The sequence below is a fragment of the Malaclemys terrapin genome, chromosome 11 (assembly GCF_027887155.1).
Source record: "Malaclemys terrapin pileata isolate rMalTer1 chromosome 11, rMalTer1.hap1, whole genome shotgun sequence".
In the NCBI taxonomy this organism is placed as follows: Eukaryota; Metazoa; Chordata; order Testudines; family Emydidae; genus Malaclemys; species Malaclemys terrapin.
In genome coordinates, this window is record NC_071515.1 from 51,626,964 (window position 1) to 51,643,886 (window position 16,923).

The 16,923-nt window shown below is 38.7% G+C and overlaps 1 protein-coding gene across 2 annotated transcripts in view; it reads right to left on the reverse strand.

Annotated features, from left to right (window-relative positions):
- Positions 1-16,923, reverse strand: part of GALNT13 (polypeptide N-acetylgalactosaminyltransferase 13) — a 340,614-nt gene that overhangs the window by 125,479 nt on the left and 198,212 nt on the right. For both annotated transcript variants that reach the window (XM_054044511.1, XM_054044510.1), the window contains exon 8: positions 6,987-7,167. In XM_054044511.1, coding sequence (XP_053900486.1) covers positions 6,987-7,167 — 181 coding nt within the window. The remainder of the gene's footprint in view (positions 1-6,986; positions 7,168-16,923) is intronic.

Genomic DNA, 16,923 nt, shown 5'->3' on the forward strand with positions numbered 1-16,923 from the left:
GACACCATTCCTTACCCATCCTGGCTAATAGCCATTAATGGACTTAACCACCATGAATGTATCCAGTTCTCTTTTAAACTCTGTTATAGTCCTAGCCTTCACAACCTCCTCAGGTAAGGAGTTCCACAAGTTGACTGTGCGCTGCGTGAAGAAGAACTTCCTTTTATTTGTTTTAAACCTGCTGCCTATTAATTTCATTTGGTGACCCCTAGTTCTTGTATTATGGGAATAAGTAAATAACTTTTCCTTATCCACTTTCTCCACATCACTCATGATTTTATATACCTCTATCATATTTCCCCTTAGTCTCCTCTTTTCCAAGCTGAAGAGTCCTAGCCTCTTTAATCTCTCCTCATATGGGACCCGTTCCAAATCCTTAATCATTTTAGTTGCCCTTTTCTGAACCTTTTCTAGTGCCAGTATATCTTTTTTGAGATGAGGAGAACACATCTGTACGCAGTATTCGAGATGTGGGCGTACCATCGATTTATATAAGGGCAATAATATATTCTCAGTCTTATTCTCTATCCCCTTTTTAATGATTCCTAACATCCTGTTTGCTCTTTTGACCGCCTCTGCACACTGCGTGGACATTTTCAGAGAAATATCCATGATGACTCCAAGATCTTTTTCCTGACTTGTTGTAGCTAAATTAGCCCCCATCATATTGTATGTATAGTTGGGGTTATTTTTTCCAATGTGCATTACTTTACATTTATCAAAGCACTTCAAGACCAAGCCAGCTGCGAGATGTTCCAGCAACAGCATAATGGCCAACAAGGGTCAGGCTAGAGACTCTTGCCTATATGCTCGGGGTATTACTGATCGCCATATTTGGGGTCGGGAAGGAATTTTCCTCCAGGGTAGATTGGCTGAGCCTCTGGAGGTTTTTCGCCTTCCTCCGCAGCATGGGGCAGGGATCACTAGCAGGAGGGTCTCAGCCGATTGAAGTCACTAAAACACAGGATTGGGGACTTCAACGGTAGAGTCCAGGGAAGGGTCTTGCGGCCTGCAGCATGCAGGGGGTCAGACCAGATGATCATAATGGTCCCTTCTGACCTTAATGTCTATGAGTCTATGAGTAACATCCATCAGAAACTCTCTAAGCCTGCCTGACAACATCATTGACATTCAAGAGCACTGGGATCAACTTAAAAACACCATTCACAATGCATGTGCTGAAACCAAAGGATACTCCACTCATCGGCACCAAGACTCGTTTGTCGAAAACAATGAGGAAATCCTAGCATTAATTCAACAGAAAAGAAATGCATTTTGTAACTGGCAGATTGATTCCTCTAACAAATGAAAACATGAGGCCTATCACCTGCTTAAAGCCAAAGTCCAAAGGCGGCTACATGACATCAAAAATAAGTGGTGGCAAGAGAAGGCCTCTGAGATACAGGGTTTAGTAGACCAGGATGACATGAGAAGCTTCTTTCAAGCAACCAAAGCTATATATGGGATAAGCACCGAAGGCCCAATCCCTTACAGTCTCAGGATGGCTCCACCCTCCTCAGGTACAATGCATCCATTAAACAACTCTGGAAGGAGCACTTTGAGAGTCTACTAAACCACGAATCCACAGTCTCTGAAGACACCATCGAGTTTATTCCTCAACTCTCAGCAATGGAACACCTTGCTGATCCCCCATGTTTTGAGGAAGACCAGCATGCCATCACATAGAATAAAAAAAAAAATCACAAGACAACAGACTCAGACAGCATCCCAGCTGAGGTTTTTAAAGCTGGTGGAACAATGCTCCAGCACAAACTTTGCCAGCTCCTCAGCAAAATCTGGACCTGCAAAGACCTGAATTTAAGAACACCAACATTGTTACATTAAAGAAAGGGGACAAATCTTTGTGCGGGAACAACAGAGGTATTGCTCTCCTCTTCATCACAGGGAAGATTCTTGCCCGGATCCTATTAAATAGCTTCCTCCCCCTTGCTGAGGAACTCCTCCCCAAATCACAATGTGGCTTCAGGCCATCCTGAGGCACAACCAACACGATCTTTGTGGCACGACAGATTCAGGAGAAGTGCAGAGAGCAACACCAGGAACTGTTCATGACATTCATCGATCTAACCAAGGCCTTTGACTCTATCAATTGTGATGCCCTCTGGAAGGTGCTATGTAGGTTTGGCTGTCCACAGAAATTCATTTCCATCATCAGACTACTCCATGATGGGATGACTGCCGGCATTTTGTGCAACGGCTCAGAGACTGAACCATTCATCATTCACACCAGTGTCAAGCAGGGCTGTGTCATTGCTCCAACATTCTTCTCCATTTACCTTGCCGTGATCCTGATTCTCATTCGCAACTGCCTTCCTGACGGAATTGGAATTGAGTATCATATGGATGGCCAACTCTTCAACCTTCGACATCTCCAAACAAAATCTAAGATCATGAGAATTGGTATCACTGACCTTAGGTATGCAGAGGACTGTGTCATTCTTGCACATACAGAGGCCGACCTGCAAAGCACCCTAAATCTTCTTGCAGATGCCTATCACAGCCTAGGTCTCTCTCTCAACATCGGAAAAAACAAGGTACTCTACCAGCCATCACCTGCACAAACTACTCTTAGTACTTCACAAATCACCATCAGCAGAGAACCCCTGGAAAATGTGGACCATTTACCATATCTTGGCAGCCACCTCTCCCAAACAGCCAAAACTGACAGAGAAATTGCATACAGGATCCGCTGTGCCAGCACATCCTTTGGAAGACTACTCAAACGAGTCTTCAATGACAGAGATCTGCAAAGAGGCACCAAGATCTTGGTTTACAAGGCAGTTATCAACCCCACACTTCTCGATGGGTGTGAGACTTGGGTAACCTACAGACAACATCTCAAGCGCGTGGAGTGGTTCCAACAGCGCTGCCTCAGGATTCTCAGGATCAGCTGGGAAGACCAATGCACTAATATCAGTGTTCTCTCTGCAGCCATCAGCAGCAGCATAAAAGCGCAGATCATGAAATATCAACTTTGCTGGGCTGTGTATGTATGCCTGGCACTCGCCTCCCGAAGCAAGTACTCTTCTCTCAGTTAAGTCAGGGAAGAAGGCCACACGGAGGGCAGCAGAAGCATTTCAAAGACAAACTGAAAGTACATCTTAAAAAGGGAGGCATCAATCCAACAAACTGGCAGGACTTGGTGTGGAACAGAACACAGCAGTGCCACACCATACACCAACCCACAGCTCACTTTGAGAAGAACAGACATGCTCAGAAATGATAAAGGAGGAAAGAAAGGGCACAACAGTACAGCCAACAACTATGTCTCCTCCAAGATTATACCTGTCACTTCTGTGGGAAAATCTGCAGAGCAAGAATTGGGCTCCTCAGCCACTTAAAAACTCACCAACGAACCCCCCTTAGCAGACATCCTCCTTGTATCGAGGGATAGCCAAAGAAGGAGAAAGAGGATGATAGTGGTCTATAAAATCAGGAATGGTGTGGAGAAAGTGCATTAAGAAGTGTTATTTACATCTTCACAGGACACAAGAACCGTGGGTCATCCATTAATAGGCAGCTGGTTTAAAACAAACATAAGGAAATATTTCTTCACATAATGCAGTCAACCCATGGAACTCATTGCCAGGGAATATTGTGAAGGCCAAAACTATAACTGGATTAAAAAAAGATTTAGATAAATTCACAGAGGATAAATCAATCAGTGGCTATCAGCCAAGATGATCAGGGATGCAACCCGAGGCTCCAGGTGTCCCTTAGCCTCTGACTGCCAGATACTGAGACTGGACAACGGGGGAATGGATTACTTGATTGCCCTGTTCTGATCATTTCCTTTGAAGCACCTGGCATTAGTCATTGTCAGAAGATGGGATACTGGGCTAGATGGACCATGAGTCTGACTCAATATGGCCATTCTTATGTTCTTTTTGACTGGACTCCTGAAGTCCTGGAATATTCAGGCAGTGAAACAGTGTGTGGCACCAATTAGGATTTTAAGATGAATGGATTGTGCTAACGTTCTAATACATGGTACAGAGATTAGACACAAAACTCCCACTGATAATAGGATTTTGGAATCAAATTCATGACCTATAGTGTAAATTTTATCCCAGGGATTCTGTTGCTGTAGACTCAAGGCACATTATAAACACAAGAGTGGGAAGACTATTGAAAGATTCATAATAAAACATAGCAATAGCACCTTCAGTTTATGACTAGCCAATTCTTTGAACATTTTAAACAATGATTTCTAAAAACTGCAAAATATAATGGGCTTCCAGATGTGAGGTTCTGGCTTTAAACTGATATGATTTGAAATCTGTCATTTTAAGGTATTAATAAAACCATAAAACCAAGCTTGTCTAAAATGTAAACCACTTTACAATGGCGTTAGATTTTATACAAATATCTTTAAAATCTATTTTATAATACATTTTTACTACCTTTATTTTTAGGGGTTTTTTAGCCAAAAAATGAAAACACGGGTTTTAACTCACAAATACAAAAGCCTTAGCTCATAAAGCCTGTGGCACCTTTCAAGAGACTGGCTACTAACAATCAAGAAACTATTTGAAATAGAAGAGGGGGAAAAAAACTGTCTATCTGAAATGTTGACTTGCTGGTAAACACTTATTTTTTCTGATCACAGCCATACTTTAAAGTTTTCAATTATTGTCTTTGATGAGGGGGGGGGAAAAAGAGTTTTCCATCTGAAATGTTGGCAGTTCTGTAAAGACTGGTTCCTTTTTGAACCACTTTACATAGGTTTAAGCTGAGACAGCCAATATGCTGAAAACCGCCACGAGCTTTAAGAGGCTACAGGGTTGTTCTATGTTTTGTAAAAAGCTATGGTAATTTAATATTTGCATAAAAGAAACTGAAGATGGAATAAAAGGGAAAAACAAAACTATGAAATACATTTTAAAATCACAGAGGGAAAAAAAACGTATGGGACTTCACAGATACATCTTTTATGCACAACAAAGCAAGGGTTCTAATCTGCCTAGAGACAACTCATCTCAATAAAGGACACATTATATTGACCAATTATACATTCAGTACGTCTGATACTCCATAACAAAGGGGATGCATGATAGGAAGAAGAAATTTCCTAGGGTAACTTCATTATGGAACTCAGCAGAGGAGCAGAGAAGGGGGGGTCTATCAGGCCAAAGTTTCCTCCTTTAAAAATATAAATAAATTTAAAAAGCACTATGATGGAAGAGGGCATGATTGCACATGCACTTGCACAGAGTACAGAAAAGTCCTGACGTAAGGGTGGCTGAGGATGGGGGCCTCCAGCATCATTACTGGTACCAGGATCAGGAGCACTAGAAATGGTCTTAAATTATTATTATTATTGTCAAAAAATGCTGATTCATCAAAACCTAAGCTTTTCACTGGAACATACCAGTTTTGACAAAACTTTTGTCAGGAAAGGTTTCTCAGGTCCAGGATGAAATTTCTGGTCATATTGAGAAAGAGACAGAGACCCATCCCAGAAGAGTCAATAGCCTAGAGGTCAGGGCACTCACACCTGGGATGTGGGAGAACAGCATCCCAAGTGAGTGTCCTGATGACCTGGCTATTGTGGATTGGTCTCTCTCTCTCTCGTTTTCACAAAAACACTTTGAAAAGTTGCTGTTTCACCCTGACATGGAATGGGAACATTTCTGAAATCTTGAAAAGTGATATGGGACAGGAAAGCCATATCCTGCTCTGCTCTAAAAAGCACTTCCCCTCCAACCCAAAGCTTCTTGGGCTGAGAAGGGGAAGGAGAGGGCAGAGACTCCACATTCTCCCATCACATACAGTGCACTCGGCAGCTTAGCTACACCAGTGTATCAGGGAGAATATGCTCTGCCGGACATAGACTTGTCACAATGCACTCCTTCCCCAGGGCAGCGGGGAGACCAGGAAGGAGACTGTGTAACAATCTCCCTCTGGGCTTCTCAACAATGCTGTGCTCCTTGCTTGAGGCTTGATTTTAACATTACATTCTAGCCCTTAATAAATGCAGTAACACTGAACAAGATACTACACCTTCCAGGTGCTATAAATACCAACTCTTCAGCTGGTGTCTCAAATGAAATTTTTGACACGCTTTAGTACTTACGTCCTTACATTCCTCTTTTTGCTATTTTATATATTTTTGGAATCAATAATTAAGTTACCCCTTTTGAAAAATTTTGCATATTTTTTGTTCATAAGAGAAAAAATACTGCACATTTACTATCTGTATATTCTATGATTCCGGTCAGTTGATTGTAAATGTACATACAAACATTTGTGCAATAATTTTTACGTGTTACTGAAATATAAAAATCATAAATACAAGAACATGTTTAAAATACAATATTTTACACGCATTACTCATATCTGTGGTATAGGCATTTCAATTTCTGTATGAAAAGTTATAGCAAGATATGCATTATCTAAGAATCATTCCTTCATTACATGATTTTCTTGAAGTTCTTACACTGGACTAAGTGAAAACATGAGTCTTTTCCTGGACAGTATAGAAGAGAGAAATATTAATGGGAGCTATGCATGTACATCAAATGGAGGAATTAGACATATATTTTGGCTCCTTGATTGTCAGGCCACTGAGCACTGCTATAGTCCAGTGAGCAATTCAGAGCAGTTCTGGAGCTGCTCTAACTTGCACCCGCTGCAACTACTTTTAAGGGATCACCAGAATGCAAGACTGATCTGACCACATCCCCTTTTTCTTAGTGTTAATAGAGCCAAAGAATTTTCCCACTGGTTTGAAAATAACATGATAGAAATCTCAAACAAGACTTCTTAAGACCTTTAATTTTTTCTAGTCTTAAATAGGCAGTATTTTTTCATTAAAAAAAAAATATATATATAGAAGGATTTGACTTTTGAGAAGGAGATGCAGAAAGAACTCTAACTATGCTCTCCTACACATACATATATATGCACATTCATTTTTCAGATAGATATACATGTCATAAAATGATCACAAAATGATTTCTTACCTGGGGATATTATATAGAAGAAGTCTTTAAACTCATCCATCCAGACCTCTGCTAGTCTCCTGTTGTTCTTGTTGATTACATGACCAGTGCCACCAGGAAAAGTATAAGGGGTTGCCTTACGGAACACGTGTCCAACATGAGAGCATGTTACAATCTCCAGGGAGCCTCCACACTGCCAAATCTGAAATTAGGCAAAATATTTAAAAACTGTATAAAAAGTATCCTGCAAAAATTCTGTTGCAAGAAGCAGCCAGCTCTAAGAAAACGTTTCCTTACTTTATACACTTCTGGGATGAAAAAACAGATTTACACATCAATTTTTAATGTAATTATATAGCATGGGTCAAATTTCACTAATAATAAAGTAGGTGCAAGACCATAGACTTCAGTCATCTTGTGCAAGCTTACCTGACTGGTAGACTTAGCCCTCTCACTTTAGACACACACACTTTTTCTAGCACCCTACACTATAAATGGTGTAATTATGCTATGCACTAATATTCAATTCAGGATATCAGTTGTTCTTTTCTTTTTAATGATTTTGAGTTTCCAAGAATTTCAATCCACAATTCATAATGTTTTATAACAATAGAAAATAACTTTGGTAATTTTTGCTGGCATTGTGCTTTTTGGCTATTTAGAAGATGGTACAATGGTCCTTGATTGTAATATTATAGGTATAGATATGCATACACACAGTCACCATGGTCATCATCCTGCTACATACATGAAGCACTAGGCCAAAATGTATGCTCTTTGGCTCCAAAACCAGTCCCCTATCTGTGGTGTGATAGGCAACTCTGCTACCTTAGACTATTAAGAAGAAACCTATACACACAAAAGAAAATCTGATCATCTCCATGCAGTGGAAAGTATTTGTTTACTTACAGTCCTGGAGCCAAATTCCACATTCAGTTACTTCAATGTAATTCCCCTTATTTCAGTGGGATTGAACTAGTATAACTGAGGGCAAATTTTGGCCCTAGGCTTTTAATATTCCATCTGACCTGCAGACTTAATTACATTGAACAACAGTGAATTCTCATAAAACAAGATCCACCTGCAGGACCAATGTAATTTTAAGGTTCCAGGACTATACATTATATGCTCTCACCTGTAATCTCTCTGTTCCTCCCCAGTCTCCATGCTGGAGACATGGGAAGAGAATAAATTCTTCCTGTCTGTCTGTCTCCTTCTGCTTCCCAGCAATGTCTCTGGAGCTGCCAATGAGCCAAAATTAGGGCATCAGCTCTCAATGACTCATGTATGTTCCTATTTAAAATATTAACTTTTTAATATTAGAATCTAATAACCCAATCTTTGATTCTGTGCTGTAGATCTCAATGAGAACAGTCCAACGAATCAGATTTTCCCCTTTCTACTTCTTGTCTTTTTTGGCTACTGAGTAGTAAAAAAGCACTGAAAAAATTCAGAAGTCTGGGGACTCATAATTCACTCCTACGTTTTAGCATCCAATAGCCCTGTAATTTGGTAAAAAAATTCCACTCGGGTCACAGACCTCGCCTACCAATTTTGAAGCTGTTATTCCTGTGTGGATTTCACAGAAGCATGGAGTATGGGGAATGAAGGACAAGGATATATCACATTTACAACAGAAACTAATTTGCAACCTAAAGTATGTAGTGCTACTGCCGCTGCATAATCTAGATTGACGATTCCAGAAATTAAGCAAATTTCGTAGTGTCACCATTCCAATATAGAAGTGTCACTCTATCTACTAATTACCTCTGAATAAATCTGTAATGTGGTTACTACAATTATACTTTTCAGTTTTTCACCTCACAATGTACTTAAACATATCCCTCAGAACTACTCCCTTCTCTATATTACCTATATTATGTTGTTTCTTTGGGGCTCATACTTAATTGACATTGATCCCCTTTTTTGCTGTAAGCAAAGAGTAGCAGCCGCATCCAACCCATCCACCTTCTATGTCCCCACATGCACTACTTTGGCTTTCCGCCTCACCTGACAGTATAGTTTATGAAGTCAATTTACAGCACTTCCTGATAATACAAAAAAAAAAATACAAAAACTTTCTGGCATCTTTGACAAAAGAACGGTTACATTTTTGTAATTAGGACTCCTTTAAATAGGCATAACATTTAAGAATAAACTGTACGAATAGAAATGTTGCTGCCATAGTAACAATGTAGCTCTTATTTAATACGGCTAACCCCTTTTCTATAATTCCATTAGTATGCTAAGTAATGTATTCTGGTGGGATTAGCAATGACAACAATAAAACATTCTTGCGTTTAACATCTTGTGTTTTATATTCAGTGACAATTAGTCAGTATAGATGAAACTTCAAGTTGACATACTACAGAACAGTTGCTAACTTTTTTTAAAAAGGAAATGCATGAGAAAATTTAAATATACATTACTGTATATATTTACAAACCACCACCAAAACAATATATTTCATGTTTTTCAACATTATGCCTCTCATTAAGCACCAACACTAAGATACTTCTCTAGTATCAGATTTTCCATTCCTCCCCCCGCTGATTATACTGTCTACCAGGAAATTCCCAAAATATTTGTTTTAAATTTATATTCCTAACTTTTTATCGCTCCTGATACAACCTCCTCTGCCGTAAACTTGTCACAGGACTACAGAGGTGTCTAGATTCCATTGTGAAGAACAGCATTTTAACCTTTCAGTCTCTTTTTTTTTTTTTTTGTAAACTGCTTTTAAGCATTCATGGGGAAATTGACTTCTATTAAAAATATTTAAGCTATATGGAATTTGTGTAGACATGACCAAAATTGGGATGACAAGCAACCTGTTCATATTTTGTTTTGATCCCTGGCTAGTCTTATAATTGCACATGAACACACCTTTGGATTGGAAACAAGTATGGTACAGTATTCATGTGCAATTATGACTAGCAAGTGAACTCTGCTTCACACTGCAGTAGTTTTATTTCTTTCAGTTATATTTTGCTGACTGGCTACAACTCCTTTTGTTTAACTTACTGTATAGCAGGCCTTAATTCAATTTTTGTCTGTGAGTGCTGGAATTTGTGCTCTTCAGCTTCCTTCAAGTGAAGGCATGTACAAATGTAATGGGAGAGAGTCTATTCTTGAGTTTTTTGTTTTTATCAATCCTATTAATGTCCTGCCTCCATTACTGTAGTATCTAAGTGCCACACAATCTTTTAAAGTATATTTATCCCCCCAACATCTTATTGAGGTAGGGAGGTACTACTATCCCAGTACCTTTTATACTGAGAACTGTTAGCAGTGAGAACTGACTGAATTGAGAAGTTAAGACGTAAATTCATTTATGCATGTCTGAATATTTGTGGTGACATCATAGCAGAATTTTCAGAAGCCTTCATGATCCATCACTAATTTTGAACACTCTGCAGCAACCTTTTACTGATCTGCCACACACCATCCATCCACTTGCTGCTCATTCCCTACTATGAAGGCCCTTCACCATTCCTTCCATAACAACTTCCTCAAGGTTATTTCCATCTCTATGCCTAATGTGACCAAATTTCATAAGTTTGTATCTATTGATTTCCGACATCAGGGTTTGCTTCTCTCGAACAATATTTCTAATATAGGCATTCATCCTTTTTTTTCCCCATCCAAGAGATATGCAAGAGTCTTCACCAGCACGTTTCAAATGATTCAGTTTTCTTCTTGTCAGCAGCATTAACTTCCCACTATGCACATCCATAAATTACTATGGAAAAAAGTTAGCCTTTTCATCAGTCACACCTTTGTACATTTTGAGATGTCACCGTTTTTCCACACTTTAAGGGAGGTTAGCCCAAGTGGTCTTCTGATTTCTTTGGAACTGCCGCCTTGGTTGTATAAATATGATCCCAGATAATTAAATTCACACCTCTACAGCTTGTCCATTAATTGTAATGTCTGCTGGCATCCTGCTTTTGTTAGTCATGGTTTGAAATGGCAAGATGCTATAAACAGTACAGTTTGAGGCTAGGAGGGGAGTCAAGTTCAAAATCAAGAGTCCTCAACTGAGACATCTCTGCTACTCATGTCAGACAGCTTTATCCAAAGAACATCTAAGCCAAACTCACCTGCGTGCTAGGGTAAGAAGTGACCTTTCAGATGTTTAAAGATAATCACAAACACCATGAACTGTACTGGGAAGCAAATAAGAATCCAATGCAAAACTGTCTATTGTTGTATTCTCATTGCTGCCTCACCTCCTCTTGAGAGGCAGGCAGCTGGATTCCACACTGTCTGAAGTCTCTTGTGGTCTACAATATTCCCCATAGTGTTTCATCCTGAAGGTGACAAAGGTGTGAACAGTGACAATGCCCATATTAGGAATGACTGCAGTTGCAGATGATAGACATTTTGGGCCAGGGCTGCTAAATGAGAAAAGCCTGGAACCAAAGCATCCCAGAATGCACACCAATTTGATAAAAGATGTGCACACCTTGCTGATAAATGGAGATCCTGACTCATACCACCTCTTCATATTTTCTCCTTCCACAAAGCATCATTTCTGTCTTGTCAATATCAATTCAGAGCAAGTTCACTTACATTCAGGTCCCGGTGTTTGGTTGCTGGTGTGTATATTGCAGTCTATGGATACCCATAAGTGAAATATCTCCTACACCCACTTGTCCTTTATAGCATAAATTACTCTGATCTATTTAAAGCAAGTCAATGATTTGTTCCATTTTTAAAAAACCCGTATAGTTGCTTAGAACAGCAGTGATACTATTGGTCTTTGTGTTGACTATTGCACTGCAGGTAGAATATCCAGGTCTGACAGTATAATTATAGTTTAGGCTGCTATAGAATTCTCCAACAGTTACCATGGATACTTAAACTTGACAGTTTAATAAATATTCAGTGCATATTTGATGTCTGGTAGATCACACTGGGGCAAGCAAGGCACAGTCAGCTTCTTACTGCCAAATACCCATCTGTTGATACAGCTGCTTTACGAATTAACCATTCTAATTACCAACCTTTTACACCAAAATCATATGATTGCATACAACAGAGTGTATTAGAAACAACACTTCTGAATTGTCGGTGAGAGCCTCATTCTTGAAGTCACAACTCTACTGCATGCTTAACTTCTCTTTTCATGGTGAAAAATGCATTTTTATAGCACAACCCATAACTTTATGAGTTTATAATTAATTCTATTTTTTATGTTTTAGGTTAAGATTTCAACCAATCTGGATGGTGAAGACATATTTTACATGCATCAGTAATCTGTTTCACAGGATTTTAGAAAGGGAAACTGATACTTATTCTTACTTGAACATGCTTACATGTATTGATGGTTCAATTAGATCATTCATCAATCACAGTTTACATGCAGGCATTGAAATAACGGTACAAAAAGACATGTTTTCCATCACATGAAAATGACTATAATTAACACAAGAAACAGCTGCCTTGATAAGGAAATATGTAGAAAATTTATTTGAGGATGCAGTATAGATAGTGGTGCATACATTTACATTCAGAATAAATGGAGCTTAGGTGCACAAACCTTACTGCATGCCCAAAGGAAAGAGCATAAATAAGTGGGAGTCCTGAGTTCATGGATGTATAGTAAAGCATGTAAGCACATGTGGAATGCATTCTGGGTACAAACTGTGCTCCTAAAATTAGTCAGTAGAGTTGAATATAACTTATGGAATACTGAAAAGCCCTTTGGGCTAGTTTTTCAGAATGACCGTTTGGCAGGTACTTAGAGACTCAAAATTACACAAACACTTGAAATAATTTTCAGTGTCACCATCTACTTTAGTTTTACTTCTGAAAATAAGTAAGCACGCACGCAACTTTTCCAGCCTCACTATGAGTTACACTGGCTCACATTATTTTCTCCATAATTCTATAGTGCGGCTTAGGTCTTTTAGACAGCTAAAATCAGTGACTGTGCCTAAAATAGTGTACTTAAATATTTAAATCACCTGTGTAATCACTGCAATTTTGCAAGTGCAAAAATAAAGGCCCAGATAAAGTCAGGCTAAGGACCTGGAATTATTAATCCTTTCTGCACATTGGGAAAAGCGTTACCCATATTATTCAACAGTTATATCAGGAAAGCAAAATCCAGTAAAGTGGTGTAAGCTAAGAAGCGACATATAAAAGAGCCTAAACATGGCACAGCTGTCAGACATGTCCTTGGGCATCTGAACAGTGGCCATGTGTTTTTCAGTGATTGCCATAGTTAGGCATATAGTAAATGGGGTGGGTTTTGGTTATGCTGACCCCCTCACTGTTTTTCTGGAAGAGGCTCTATTCTGCAGTTCTGTGTAGCTGTTACATAGTGATTTTGATGACTGCTATAATGTGTTTCTTAAGGTGGAGAAATACTACCCAAGTAACACAGCTGAATTAAACATGCTTTCCCCTCATTGATTTATTTGGATTTCTAAAATAATAAAGAAGGTGTCTATACAAAGCTCTAGGCACACACAATACAAGGTACAAAACCAAGATTAAACAATATCTTATTCTCAACAAAGTATGAGTTTAGCTTTCTTTGGCCTTGACACGCTCCATTTTTCTAAAGGACAACCCCTTTTCCGGCTTAAACTCCTATTTAATGCTCCACTCACCTCAGAAAAGCCCACCGACTGTTATTTAAGGTTTCTTTTCCACTATGAGGGGACTCTGGGCATTCCCTTATGGAAAATAACCCCTACAGAACTGAATAAAAAATGAAAAATATTTGAAACATCCTGTAGAATGAGGGAAATAAATCCTTGCTATAAAATTCTCTAGAATGGATTTAAAAAAACCTAAAGAAAGAATGTAATACAGAATAAGATCCTAACAGACTTTAGAGTAATTCCTATAAAAAAAATCTATTAAGTGTCTACAAAACACTGGTGGTTTCATCCTTACTAAATTGTTTAGAACTTTTTCAGAAAGGTCTCAATTATGCACTTCAGCCAGTTACACTATTTAGGTGCTTAATTACACCCACCTGACTGGTTAAAACACCTTTTACACCATTGGATGATTTACTCCTGAATGGCTAAATGTTCCACTTTATTTTTACATGGTGCAGTGAGCAAAGTGAAAAATTAGCAGCTCCCAAGCCTTCACTGTATGCAATCCTCTTGTAACTATAGCATGTTGTTTTACAGCCCAAGGCATTTAGTAAAAGATGAATGTGACAACGCATGCTGTGTGTACTGCTTCTTTAAATCAGTATCAGGAAGCTATACAGGAGACAGGTGGGTCAACCTACAGGCATAAAATGTACACTACAGCAGAGAGACAGAGGGATAGATTTAGGGATATTTTCTTTTATTAGACTAAAGATCTTTATTCATTGTTAAAGGAGATACTGTGTCATATTTTGTCAAATTGTCATTGTTATATGACTTGCTACAAATAAAATCATTAAAGAGAAAGCAAAGATCAGTAGCACTGCTAAAAGATTATACTGATTTATTTGAAAATACAAAAGTCATATTTAGTAACTTGTATTACCATTATTTTGTGGAATATTGTATGTGGAGTTGTGTAACTGTTTTCCCAATAGAATAGATAGACATTTCATTAAGTATCATTAATCTGTATTATCTGAGCCAAGCCTTATATTGTTACTGCAAGTAATAAGGAAAATAGGATGTCTCCAATCTGTATATTTGTGGAAATGAAAACTTTGTGGAACTATTCCATTTGCACACATACACTCCACAGCTCAAGGATCTCTGTACAGTGCAAATACTCCAGCTAGGTGATTCAATATACTAAATATTAATGTCTACTGATTACACTCCTAAGCCTTTTCTGAAGTGAATGAAAACACTAATGCCAGTTCCTCATCCATCAGGATAAAAGCAGGTTATTGAATACTGATGCACCTTCTTGAAGCCAGTTGGATAACAGAGAAATCAGCTTACAAATTAGCTGCAATATCTAGTCTAGATTTACAGTGGACAAAGTATTGAGTGAGAAAGGAACCATATAATCCAATAAATCCATTTAATATTTGTGCTTATAGATGATACCATCTTCACTAGGAAGTGGGTATGCAGGCAATGGGACTCCAGAAAGCAGTTGTAGACATCAGCCCAAAAGGGCAACTGTAGTTTGCGAAACTTTTATAAATAACAATTAGAGAAACTTACAGGAGATATTTAGGGATCCTGATCCTTTTGCGTTTGCATTCCTAGGATGGTGCCTTCTTAGTCAGAAGTGATACCAAGAATACACAGTTTGTTCTAGTGATTTGAAAAGTGAAGGATCCTCAAGATACCCTTTCCCTCTCAACTCGAACATCAGATAAAGAAAAAAAAAGAGAGGTATTAAAAGATCTCAGAGATTTCAACAATGCCAATTGTGGCTGACTCCTACTCACAATGGTTTTCTCAACAAAATGGTCAGTTTTCAGAATGGAGAAAGGTAAATAGTGGTGTCCCCTAGGGATCTGTACTGGGTCCAGTCCTATTTAACATATTCATAAACGATGTGGAAAAAGGGGTAAACAGTGAGGTAGAAAAATTTGCAGATGATAGAAAACCACTCAAGACAGTTAAGTCCCAGGCAGACTGTGAAGAGCTACAAAAGGATCTCACAAAACTGGGTGACTGGGCAACAAAATGGCAGATGAAATTTAATGTTGATAAATGCCAAGTAATGCACATTGGAAAACATAATCCTAACTATACATATACAATGGTGGGGTTTAAATTAGCTGTTACAATTCAAGAAAGAGATCTTGGAGTCATTGTGGATTGTTCTCTGAAATCATCCACTCAATGTGCAGCGGCCGTCAAAAAAGCAAACAGAATGTTGGGAATCATCAAGAAAGTGATAGATAATAAGACAGAAAATATCATATTGCCTCTATATCCATGGTATTCCATGGATAATCCATGGTATTCCTACACCTTGAATACTGCGTGCAGACATGGTTGCCCCATCTCAAAAAAGATATATGAAATTGGAAAAGGTTCAGAAAAGGGAAACAAATATTATTAGGGGCATTGAACAGCTTCCGTATGAGGAGAGATTAATAAGACTGGGACTTTTCAGCTTGGAAAAGAGGCGACTAGCGGGGAATACGATAGAGATCTATAAAATCAGGACTAGTGTGGAGAAAGTAAATAAGGAAGTGTTATTTACTCCTCATAATACAAGAACAAGGGGCCACCAAATGAAATTAATAGGTAGCAAGTTTAAAACAAACACAAGAAAGTATTTTTTCACACAATGTACTGTCAACCTCTGGAACTCCTTGCCAAAGGGTGTTGTGAAGGCCAATACTATAATGGAGTTCAAAAGGGAGCTAGATAGATTCATGGAGGATAGGTCCATCAATGGCTATTAGCCAGGATGGGCAGGAATAGTGTCCTTAGCCTCTGTTTGCCAGAAGCTGGGATTGGGTGACAGGGCATGGATCACTTGATGATAACCTGTCTGTTCATTCCCTTTGGGGCAACTGCCATTGGCCACTGTCAGAGGACAGGATACTGGGCTTGATGGACCTTTGGTCTGATCCAGTATGGCCCTTCTTAGTTCTTATGTTCAGTTTTGAAGTTTTCTGACTACAACACAGGTTCCTGGAGCAAACTTCCTGCTTGTCATATTCATCATGCTTCTGGTTGGTAAACACACACATCTTTGACTTTCTTTGGACAGAACAATCATTAGTCTATCTTTGATTTCCTGCAGCTTTTGAAAAGTGTTCTTATCCATCACAATTTTGTTTTTGAAGTTTTGCTGATAATTAATATATGCTGAGCGTCAACAGGAGCTACAGCCACAGTCTTTGGCAACAAAAATTCGGCTAAGGGAACATGCCCACATCCTACCCTTCAGAATAATTCACTTTCAAATGGTCTTGCTTCTATTTTATGGTGTATGGGATCATTATCTCACAAAGAAACATTAAGGAAACTGTTTTTGTAAGGCACCTTTGAGACTAAAATCTCTA